Genomic DNA, 12,411 nt, shown 5'->3' on the forward strand with positions numbered 1-12,411 from the left:
AGAAGGCTGAGAGATCACTCAAGAGAATGATGAAGAGGAAAAATATAAAATCTGTATTGGGTGGATGAACTAATGAATCCTGATGAGGATCCAGTTGTTTAATGTCCTATTTCTTATTTTTAAAATGCATTAATAAAATCCAGGCTACAGTGCTCTTGCTAAATCATGTATTGCTTTAAATGACAACCTCTTCCTGTCTTTTGCCTCCCTTTTTTTAATCTTCTCCTTTAAAACTTTATTCCAATTAGACTTTATGTTGGTGTCACTGATACTCTTGCTTTACAGCTTCTCTTCACCTAGTTTTGCTTCTTTTTCTACTGCAGAAAATGTAGTCAGTGCACGGATAAATGAACAGGAATATCAGGCTTGTTTTGATGTACACTATAAATGTGGCAACACACAAAGTATTTCCTTCCAAGCAAAGACAGTGGACAGAGAAAAAAATCTCCTGTCTAAGAATTAATGAAAACTTAGGGACTGAGGTATCCCAGTTCTGTGTCAAGACAGAAGATTTGTTTTTAACTCTTCTAAGAACTGCTGACTCCATCCCAAACCTCAGGATTCCTAATTTAAATCCTTCTATCCCACTGTAAAGTGCCTCAAATCTGATGGGTTTTACTGTAATCTGAAACAAAAACATGTCAGATGCTTCCTCTTCCTGAGCTAGCTTTCCCAGCTTAGCTACTCTTGGTCCAAAATGACTCCTACTTCATCACTAAAAAGATTTACTTAGATGTAGAGAAGGCTCTCAGCAAGAACATAAAAGCATGAAAATAACAGTGACCAAGCCCAACCTGTTATGTGGGATGTACACCAAAGGGTGAAGGCATGTGAGACAACAGAAGGGAGGCAGTCATGGAAAACTGTATTTTAGGGCAATAGAAATTCATAGGTATGTTAGCAAAAGGTGTATACCCTGACTGAGAAATACATTGTGATGACCAGCTTAATGAATCAAGCATCAAGGAATTGGCATCAATCCAAGTGGCATCAATCATCATCACTACAGCCTATGGAAAAAGCCCATCTCCTTATTGTGTACTTGAGGGAGAGGAGAAAGGGCAAAACTAATGCAAATAAATCATAAATGGCTCAATGGTTTTGGCTGAACTAAACCACGACAGCTGATCTGCAGATAGCAGCCCCAGTGCTAATGCTGCTATTTGCCATCAGCCAGTTCTCAGATACCTGTACTGAGCCACCGTTCAGAATCTTACTGCCCAGTAAAAGAAACTCTAGCAGGGCTGGAATGGTACAAAGGGCGAGAGATCATCCCTAATGATTCATCCCTAGTGATTTCAGTCCCAAAGCTTAACTACCTTAGCTCCAAGTTAATTCCCTCCATTACCATTTCTCTCTAACCCTTTTCCTCACAAAAAAGCATAAAGCTCATGTTGCAGGTGACTGAGACGCAATTGGATGCTATAAAAACCAAAATGTCAGTGCCTGAATTGTAAGTTTGTTGCTTTTTTATTTTCCTTCCACTTCCTTGTCTTTTATTTGAAGTTGCAAAAATACAGCTTTGGAGTCTTTCAGTCCCACTGGGCTAGTTTCATTTAATTTCAATTTAACTGAAAACTGTGTTTTAAGGAAAGCCAATATTCTCTCTCTTTGCTTATTTAATGAATATCCCACTTCTATTTGTACTTTCCATTGAGCAAGTAATTATGAGTCTAATGTATAATCCTTCTACAGATAATAAAACTCAGAGAGGAGCATGGAAATGCCATTCAGAATGGAGCCCTGCTGCCTGAAGATTGCACCACGTGTGATGATGAGGAAGGTACTTTAGCTAGTTTACAAAATTTGCAAACATTAGGCTGTAGCACTGTGCAGAAAATCAAGTACACACGAAATTGTTCATATTACAGACAACACAGTGTGCCCAAACATGTGTGTGCTACAAATATGTTTTTTAAACACTACAGATAACTGTTTCTAGAATTGAAGTGATCCTGTGCGTAAAATACAGGATTCTATTATTACACAAGTTTGATATGAATTGCAGTTTCAGCAGTCTCTAGCTGAAACACGCTGGATTAACCTGGGTCAACCCAACCACAAAGCTTTTTACAGAGTTGAAACTCTGCAGAACACCAGTTTGGTCTTGCACTCAGTACGGGAAACATTAGTGCAAATTTGGCCTGTGAAAGACAACAAATTATTCATTTCAAAAGCTCCTGTTTGGTCTTCCTTTAAACCATTAATTGCCCAGAAAATTGAACTAATAAGGGTTGGTTTCCTGTAGTTATTGACTCATTGAAGCTTTTCCTGAATCTGAGGCATTCATAATGCCTCTTTATTATATGGATATGCTGGTATTTAACATGAATTGAGACCAAGCCACAGTCCTTTCCTCTGGGAAGGCTGGAACACTGCCCTCCTCCCTTGGTTATTTTCCCTAGCCATGTAGGATCTTTATTTTTTTCGACTTTTGCCCCTTTTTTAAATTCAGCTAAAAAATCGGTTTGAAAGAAATTGGAAAAAATAAGGGAGACACATGCACACACACAAAGTATGATCCCCTAAGCCTTATTTTCACAGGGACAGGCTGAAAACTTCATCATCTACAAACAGCCAGAAATTGAAATACGTGCATGGAAAGGAAAAGGTGTCTGGAATATAAAGGTGCCTTTTTTCTTGGGGTACAACTGCATATACTCAATACTAGCTGGGAACATAAGATTAATGCTGATTCTATAAAACCACACATCTTCTAATGAAAACACAGGAATACCTTTAGCCAAGACAGAAGCAGAGGGTACTGAGGTAGTCTCTGAGTGTGATTTATTTTCTCTTTTAAAAAAAATCTCTAAAGCAATGAGCTGAATATTTTGTTTCTTTACACCAGGGACTTACTACAGCAAGTAATATAAGAAGAAAATTTATTCATGGGGTTTTTACTGACTGTAATTGGCTGCCAACTGGATCAGACGTATTTTACCACAAAATAATTGATGAAAGGAGCAGAACAAAGATGTTCAGTTTGGGCCTCTCCTAGCCACGCTTCCCTCTCTAACCAATGGATAGCAGAGCTAGAATGTAACTCAGCATGTCTGTCATGGCGTTCTTCGAAAGCAATTATTTCACAGAAATAAGGATAATTATTAAAATGTACTCTTTTGCATATACATCACCAAAACACTGACAAAGTGTCATGCTGAATATGTGGTAAAGAGCACCACAGGACAGATCACTCACATTAAAAATTTTCTTGTGCACTTTCTGAGTGAGCAGAAGAGATGAAATTATCTCCTTGGAATGATTTATTAGTGTAACATTGCATAAACAATTAGGATATTTCTCATAATCTGAGGTTAGGTGGCTCAAACTACACAACTCCTACACAACTAGCAAATTGCCTCATGTTTATCACAGAATTCTTTCTTCTGTCCCAGTCAGTTATGTACAACCTAGAAAGGAAGAAATGGAAGTTGCTTAGACTTAATACTGGAAACCAATAAGAAGATCACGGCTTGATCTTAGACAACAACATGTGAATAAGAAGAATGTGGTTAACATTGGAATTCTTTCCTTGTGCTCCTCCTGCCTTTTGTAACCATGCACATCACCAAGCCTCAGCTATCTTATGCACTGTCAGCATCACATACAGCAATCTGTTTTTCACTTGGAGTGAGTTTGACCTTTTAGCATGGTGACATACTGTCACGAGGTTGTGATTTGCCAGTGGTGGGATAAAACATGGGACAGTGACTCAAGAGTCAGTTGTTCACTATTCCTGCTGGATTTAGGGTGATGATTTCCAAAGAGATATTGAATTGTTCCACTGCATTTCGTCCTAAAGTCAACTAAGAGTTGACAGTTTTGGCTAGATTCTGTGTCAACTTCTATATCTGCAAACCTAAGAGAGAGTGAAATTCAGATGATGAAAAATTATGAGGCAAGCATAAAGTCTGTTCAAATACTTGCAACTTAATCTTCCACATTCCTTACATTCCTTACACCTCTGTATCTATATAGACAGTATCTTGGGTGTGGCTAGAGTCACCTCTCCTTTTCATAAGGTCTGTTCAAAACTTTTCTCCCTTAAATAGTTAGAAAATATCACAAGTAGCAAAACCAAGTTTGTTGTTGAATCAGTTTGTTACTCTCTGCAGAACCAGGATTCACTCAGCGACCTCTGAAATAGCAGGATCTATGTGCATCATACCACACAGTTGGCATGCTTATTCTTCCAGTGTAAAGGACCATTACTTTGTTTTCAAACAGATAGAATATGCACCACCAGGCTTGTCAATTTATTGTTGAGATGAAGCAACAAAGATTTTTATAGCAACCAGTTGTTATTAAACATTACTTCGTAGGTATAGCTACACTGAAAGAGAAAAACAAAGAGAAAAAAGTATGTACCTGTTGGGTAGTGTTCATTCACTGGCCAGCTGTCAACCTGAAGTGTGGCATTGCCACCATTCCTGGTAAAGCGTACCACGTGGTATTTGCCATCATTTACGGGTGTGCTCTCTTCTTTAATAGAGATGTCCACTGTGCCAATATTGAAGACTACACCAATCTTGCCTTGCTCCTAAAATAAAAGAAAAAAGAAACAAATGCTTGTAAATTGCTGCCTATTAGGAGAATGTTCTCGGCCTATAAAACTCTAATGGGTAATTGTGCCAGTAGATGGCACTGAAGAATACACACAAGCTTTGTCAGGACACATTTCATTGGCTCTGCTTCAATACAAACATTGTCTTTTGCACTCTTCTTTACAGCATTCATCTGAACATAGCGACTCATTTGTTCCCTTAAAACATCACAGAAGACAGGTGAGAAATCAGGCAATAAAAACCAGGAGATGTGGATAAATAGTTATTTGAGCAACATCTCTACTGAGTATTAGTAGTCACTTGTTCAATTGTCATCTGAAATGCAGCCACAGGAAGACTGTATCCCAACGACTGTTTTGTTCTGTTATTCTGCTTGTGAGACAAACAGCTCCCACCCCAAAACAAATAACCGTGGGATCCAGTGGGGAGAATGCAGTTACAAGATGGATGGAATTAGAAGGGAGCAAAAATGTAATTAGCCGACTTTGACCACCTGAGGGAAGCTAATTGCTCTTAAACCAAATGGAAAACCTTCCAGACTTTCAAAAGACAGGAGTGACCACAGTCTTTTACTTTTCTACACCACACCCCAAGCAGTGCCCTACCAATAAAGTAGTCCTCCATAGTGTTTTCCCGAAACTTTCCACCAGTCACTGACTGAAAGGAAATAGCAGGCAAAGCCAGTTGTACCAGCCATAACACTTCCTCCTGCAGCTCCCCTCATGTAGTTCCAAGTAATGACCATATTCAATGACTTTAGGTTGTAAAATACACACCCAGACTAAATTCAGATTAGATATCCACATTTAATACTACTGATTTAAACATGCCAGAAATTCCCATCGCTGTACATGTGATGGGAATGCATCTTCAAGCCTCAACAAGGAGAGGCACCGTATGCTGGTGTCAACGTTTATGAAGGCATATTAGGTGTACTGCACAGATTCAAGTCTGGTGCAGACAGGCAGAGCTAAAATGTATCATATAGGAAGCCAATACAGTTGCTACCCATCCATACTATAAAATTGGCAAAATCCTTCAGGACTGTTACTCTCACTGACTTCACTACATTCACATTAGCAAATCTCAGCAATAAGAAAGAAACCTCTCCTCTTGTACTTGAAGGCCACCTCAGATTCCTCTCCTGGATTTACTCCTGTCTCCTTGTATCAACAGACCTTTTCCTTAAAAACCCCCACTTCTTCCAATTTCTCAGAGTCCTTTCCTGATTCCCGCTTTACCTTACATTTCAAAGTTTACTCATACGAAAATACTCATTACAAGTTCCTTATATCCTCAATTCCTTCTTTTTTTTGGACTTTTTTTTCTTAACACCATCCCCCCTAGTCCTCAGACTACAACACTGTTATTAGGAAATGAAAACAAACAGTCCTGTAGCTAAAGAGGTCATTAAAAAATTTGGACTGTGCTTCGACTACTTGAAGTTTAGCACTGTAAGAGTAAGCACCCTGGTTTTTCTCTCATTATAATGGTAAATTTTAGACTGCTAATTGTATGCTGGATAGCAACAGCTTCATGTACATGCTTTGGATGGACTTCCCTTCAAGATATAACTCATTTTTTTTCACTGGAACATGGGGCAAGTAGATTGCTGCTTCCAGCAGATGCATGAACTTGGATACCATTTGAAAACAATCAACCTTTCTTTTCTTATGCTACCCCAAAAATAAGAGAACAGTGAACAGAGATTTATTTCAGGTAAAACCATTGCTGGCACAACTTTAACACTTCTTTGACATATGAAGTAAGTGATCTTCCAACACAGTTTTAGTGAATCTTTTCCTGGCAACCATATAATTATCTTTATCTGCACAGCAATTAGCGAAGAACAAGTGATTAATTTTTGCTCAAAGATTCAAAGAATATCTACTGACCAGGTAACCTGGCTACTGACTCCATGTGTTTTTGCAAGGTGCTGCCTTATAATCAACCTCCCGGACAACCTCTCATACAGCTTTTCAATCGCCATCAATACATCAATATTCTTTTGCAATCTGTGGCCGCTCTGAGAAGAGTCCACCTTAGCGAAGGCATAACATGAGCAGGTAAGATGAAGAGCTTGTCTAATGGAACAGATCTCCACCACCACAGAAGAGAAAGGGATTAAGAGGTATTCAGCAGAGTGAAAGCTGCGTACCTTCAAGCCCTACAAGCTTAACAAGGAAGAGATAAAAACTTGCAAGTGGGGAAAGGGATGGCGGGAACTTTAGCTAATCTCCCCTGCAGAAGGAGAAAATGTTTCGGATCTCTCCTTTGAGGAAAATGAGATAATGCCTTTCACCATTCCCTTTCTCCCAGCTTGAAGGAAAAACCCTATTTAAAGGGCTAGTGATAACCCATGGATAAGAGGGCAAACTGGGAAAGAGATAAGGTTCTGGAAGCGGAGGACTGTAAACCACCAGTGGCCTTTAGTCTGCTGGAGAGAGGAGGGAAATGAGCAAACTGGTGCCCTCCCCATCCCAAGCAGATTGCTACCCCCTCCCACAGGCAAGGGAACACAGCCCTTCTAAAAGCAGTTTAACACTTTGTTGCAACTGAGAAATGCAAAAATTTGTCTAAAAAAAAATCATGGGCCTGAACTGAAGGCTTACTCCAGCTCTCTTCAGTCCCCTCCTTGGGCAGAGCTCCCAGTAACTCTTTAACACGAGTTTTGCAAAAGCACAACTTTATGTCAGATTTTTATACTCTTATTTGGACTGAGTAGGAGCTTGTTATGAAAATGCTTCTGTTCCAATTACCAGGATAAAACACAATATAATACAATACACCAAAAGCAGAGCTACTGAAGCCAAACTGCACACACAGAGTTCAAGATATAGTTTATTCATGATATTTTATATCTCCAGGGCACCAGACGCTACAAAAAAAGCAACAATTAGTTTATGCATTCCTAGCAGAAAAAAAAAGTAAAGCAAGATACAAAGAAAATCCTACAGCAAAGAACAGTGACCGTGGACACAGGGGGCAAATCCAGGATTTATTTTCAAGATCTTTTCAATTGCAGTTTCCTACATACAATACCTCATTAAAAGCAGCTTTTACCAAGACCTACCTTCCTTCTAAATCTGAAAGACAAGCTTTACCGTTAAACTTCAACACTTCATGATGGATGTGACCTTTCATTCCTTTCCCCATGTATTCAGCTAGTATATTTTCTTTCCATGTTACCAAACAGAGGTATTAACTAGACCAGTAAGTATGTGACAAAAAAAGATTTACCTTTGAGCCACTATCTATAATGTTTATTTTGTAGTTAGAGAAAAAAAAATCTGAACCATACAGCAAGGGAAAAGCTGAATACAGCTGAATACACACTCCACATGGAGTATGCAAGTTACATGCGCCAAAAGGGCTCAAGAGAATTTTAACAGACAGTGTGCATTTTTTCCTCTCTGCATCGGTATTCACTGGGCTGCCCCAAAGACTTTCCATGAAAAGGTGACCATTAATGTTTCTGAAACCTCCAAGTGACATCAAGTGCTGGCACTATATCTTGGAAAACTGAGAACCATTTTATTTATAAATAATGAAGTCAACTCAGCATTCAATCTGTATTTTACTTCTCCCCTTCTTTATTTAAGGCTACTGTGACAAAAAGGGTTTTTAAAGTTCCTCAGGAATTTATCTTTTGCTGATTTGTTCCATAAAATTGCTGCCCTCAAAAGCCACATTACCGTTTCCTCACTTACAGTCCTTCTGGAGATAAACTTCTGCCATGATGTCTCTAAGACTTCAGGCAAATAATTATGATCACATAATGGAATGGTTGTAGATAAATGATACAAAAAAAAAAGAAGCAAAGTACTAAAAAGAATGTACAAGGCCTCACCTTGACCTCTCTATTCTACACCATGTCCTTCCACAGGCTCCTGGCAACAGTTTCTTGTTATATGCACTGTTACCAAAACATTTTGAACATTATTAAATGATATAGGGGCTAATCTACAGCCTGGATCAGGAGATCTGTAATCTTTTGCTTGTCCTTAAGAATTACTTCACTTTGGGCAACTTTTTCTTTTACCTTTCCATGAAACAGATTCTTCATCTGTGACATCTTTCCAAGCTCTACAAGCCCTGTAAATCCAGATATATTTTACTTAAACATTGATGATATCCTGACAATCCCAATCCTTTCAGCCCTGTGAGCAACTACAATCCAAGAGGAGCAGACCCTAAGGTTTTCTCAGCTTCTACTTTCAACTCCTCCAAAACCCACTCCTTTCCTCTAAAGGGACCTCGGCAACATTTCTGAGGTCTGACATTTCTGCAAGTGTGTTTTTTCTTTTCTTTCCCTCCACCCAAGGAGAACTAGAGCCTGTCTGCATGCAAATTATCAGGCCTTTGTTTTCTCTGTGCTGTGCCTTTACATTTTGAAAGCATCTGTCTTTCTGTAGCAGACCAGGTGGAAAGAAAGTCAAATGGGGGTGGCAGTGATTTTGTAAGATGAGCAGTTGGAGTGTGTTGGAGAGGACACATACGCGAACTGCCACATGCACTGTGTGCTCTGAAAAGGGCTTTACCTTTGTGTCTTCTTTTTCTTAATCTGAAATTCAAGTAATCCAGACTGAAAGTATAAAGCTGTTCCCTGTGTGCTGAAAGCATTTCAACTCAAAACCCAAGAGAGAGAACCCCAGGTAATAGGACAAGTCCTACTCTCAAACGCATCGAAGAGTGGTCAGGCCTTGGAACAGGCTGCCCAGGGAAGTGGTGGAGTCACCATCCCTGGAGGTATTTAAAAGACGTGTAGATGAGGCCCTTAGGGACATGGTGTAGTGGGCATGGTGGTGTTGGGTTGACGGTTGGACACGATGATCTTAGAGGTCTTTTCCAACCTGTATGATTCTATGATTCTATGATTCTATGATATGAATCAATAGCAATCCTGTTGAAGAAACTCAATTCCTACTGATGCAAGTGGAAGCAGAGTTTATCCCAGCATCTTTATGTTGTTTTGGGTTTTTTTCTGAAACTAAATGTAAAAGAAAAAAAAAGCATTTATAAAACATAACTGAAATCCGACTAGAATCCCAGGATAACTGTGTTTTCTCACACTCATTTTATTTCATTTTTTGATAGTCACTACTGTGCAGACTGCCTCCTCCTCCCGCCCTGGTTGGTTCCAACATGACTAGACATCAGCCCAAACCTGGCAGACAATATTCCTAGTTACTGCTTCCTGAAGATCACTGCTGATTTTGCTGCTCTCATTTGAAAGTGATACAAACTCTTTCAGTAATACAACAAGCCATTTCGCACTGTAGGAAGGTTTTGTAAACTGCTACTTTTATTTCCACACGCATACACTTCAATTCTGCTATCCTCTAAATTCAGGAAAATTGCTTTGTTTTCTTATAACCCCAAGCACTGCTCTTCCTGGAATGGCTTCCTTCTACTTAGGCTCCTCAGACTTGCAGTCTATGTTTTTAAAAAGAGATTGAACTTTTATTTCTCCCTCTTTGGAATTTTTTCCACTTTATTCTTTAAGTCTTGCTTTGCTTGATTTCCTTTGGGTTTGTTTGTTTGCTTGCTTGTCTGGTTGTTTTTTGTTTTTGCTTTGCCTCAAACTTGATTCTGGATGTTAGTCCAGCTGTCAGATCGCTCACTTTCTGTGGTTTGGGGGACTTTGCACAACAGTGCTAAATATAGTGAGGTATCCAGGAGAACTGAAGGTATAGATGTATATTCCACAGAGGACATTCACTAGTTACTACGATTTCAAATCACTTTATGTGAACTTTCACCATAAACAGAAACTCAGAATGTTCTTTACTGATCAGAAAGGTAATAAAAGCCAGCATTGTGCTTAGAGGACCCTTCTGAGCTGCAACTGGAACAAACTCATGGCCGGACAGACCTTTCCAGTATATGTATATCAATGGATTTAAGAAGGGGAAATATTAGAACCTGTATGCAGCACAGAGTATAAGGCAGTTACTTCTACTCCACTCTGGTCATATTTAATGACATCTTGAATACCTCTCAGAGGTAAGCTTGAAATCAGAAATCAATATATACAGAACCTTAGAGTTGGGTAAAAGGAGAGCTTACTGGATGAAGTCTTCCTTTATCCAAATAATAATGGCAGGGAAGGCACGCTGAGGAACCAGTACAGCCACCCTGGCAAATATAATAACGAAAGCAGCAAATGTTGTTAAAGAAATGACAGGCGCTGAAGCTCACTTGACTTGGAAGCTTTTAATCAGGTTCCAACACTTTACAGTTATCTTGAAATGAGAAAAAAATGTTATTAAGGTGAAAGGAAGTACCATAGGCCAGCTAATTTTGGCCCATTTTTGAGGGCTATTATAAGGAGCAGTAGGTCATTTTTTGTTATATACTGCTTGTTACTGCTCATTTAAGGTGCTGAACCAGATCTACTAAACGCCAGTTACAAACCTATTTATCAGAGAGAACAATACACACACAGGACAAAATAAATAGAAATTATTAGCCTCCGGGGCCACGGTTTTTAAAAGAAGCAATTCTCACAGATACATAATTTATAAGGCTAAGAAGGACAATCTAGCCTCCTCTAAAAATTTATATGAGGTCATATATCTTGTCTGAATTGATTCTTTGTTGAGCTATAGCATATATTTTAGAACAACGCTTATTTGTTATTTGAACATTTACAGCTGAGGAAAGAAGCCTTGGAGTGATTGCAGTTAATTCTTTGATGAGATTGTCCCACTGTTGAACATGGTCAAAAAGGCAAGTGGAATGTCAAGAATTATAATAAAAAGGAACAATGTACAAAAGAAAAATCTCTGTTATGAGTTAATGGTGCACCTTTGACTTTAATTCTTGAACACAGTACACAGATCTGTATAGGCTGTCTCAAAAAGAAAAACAGGAAATACAAAAGGTTCAAAAAAGTACCACACTTAAGATTGTATATATAAAACCACAAAAAAAGGAGATGATTCAGCACTATTTTTTTTCTAACTCAAAGAACTACAAATATGTAATGAAATCATTTGGTAATAAAGTTGAAGCAAAGAAAGTACCTTTTGAGATAGTACCTAACTGAATTGTGCAACTCACTGTTACAGGATGTTTCGGATGCCTAAGATAAATTCAAAAGTAGACAAATTCACGGGAGGAAAGTCAATCAAGAGTCATTGAATACAACAATGTGAATATAACCTCTGACTCAGCAGTTCCTCGAAAGCAGATCACCACCTTTTCTTTTAACTTCTACTTGCTATATTGAAAAACCATCTAGGACCATACTTCTATAAATGACTTGTAAGACTGAGATCAAGTCAAAATTTTCTTGAAGGTTCTTACCGATTCTTATTCATTTTATAAAATGGTGAAACACTGAAACTGGCAAAGTTTAATGAGAATCTTTTTCACTGAAGGTTTACAAAGGGTAGTTTAGATAAACATCTGCCATGGCCAGGCTGCTGTATTTAGTCCTGCATCAAAACAAGAAAATGCTAGAGCAGATGACTTAAGGTTCCAGCTTCATCTTCCTGTGACCACAAACTCTCCCCCCAGCTTTACAGAACATAAGGGAAAACCACTCAGCTCTCTGAGTTTCTCACTTGAACGCAGGTTTTCCAGTTCTCCATTTAATCTTCCCCATGGCCCTGAAACTCCTTCAGTTTACTAATACTTGTCTTCAAATGTAGACACAAGAAATTTTTAACTTTAGTTTACAGAAATTATACAACCACTTTGGTTTTTATGTTCAAAGACCACATCCTATCTTTTAGCCACAATCTTACCAGGGCAGCTCACATTTGAGGCTTATTCACCATGACCAACAGTCTTATTCAGGAGTGCTCTCTGGGAGTGTCCCTTGTATTGAAAGATG

The 12,411-nt window shown here is 38.8% G+C and overlaps 1 protein-coding gene across 3 annotated transcripts in view; it reads right to left on the minus strand.

Moving 5' to 3' along the window:
• The window catches only part of NRXN3 (neurexin 3), a 391,483-nt gene that overhangs the window by 139,731 nt on the left and 239,341 nt on the right, over nt 1-12,411 (minus strand). For all 3 annotated transcript variants that reach the window (XM_075151408.1, XM_075151410.1, XM_075151409.1), the window contains exon 3: nt 4,372-4,543. In XM_075151408.1, coding sequence (XP_075007509.1) covers nt 4,372-4,543 — 172 coding nt within the window. The remainder of the gene's footprint in view (nt 1-4,371; nt 4,544-12,411) is intronic.

This window comes from Calonectris borealis, chromosome 5 (assembly GCF_964195595.1).
Source record: "Calonectris borealis chromosome 5, bCalBor7.hap1.2, whole genome shotgun sequence".
Taxonomy (NCBI): Eukaryota; Metazoa; Chordata; class Aves; order Procellariiformes; family Procellariidae; genus Calonectris; species Calonectris borealis.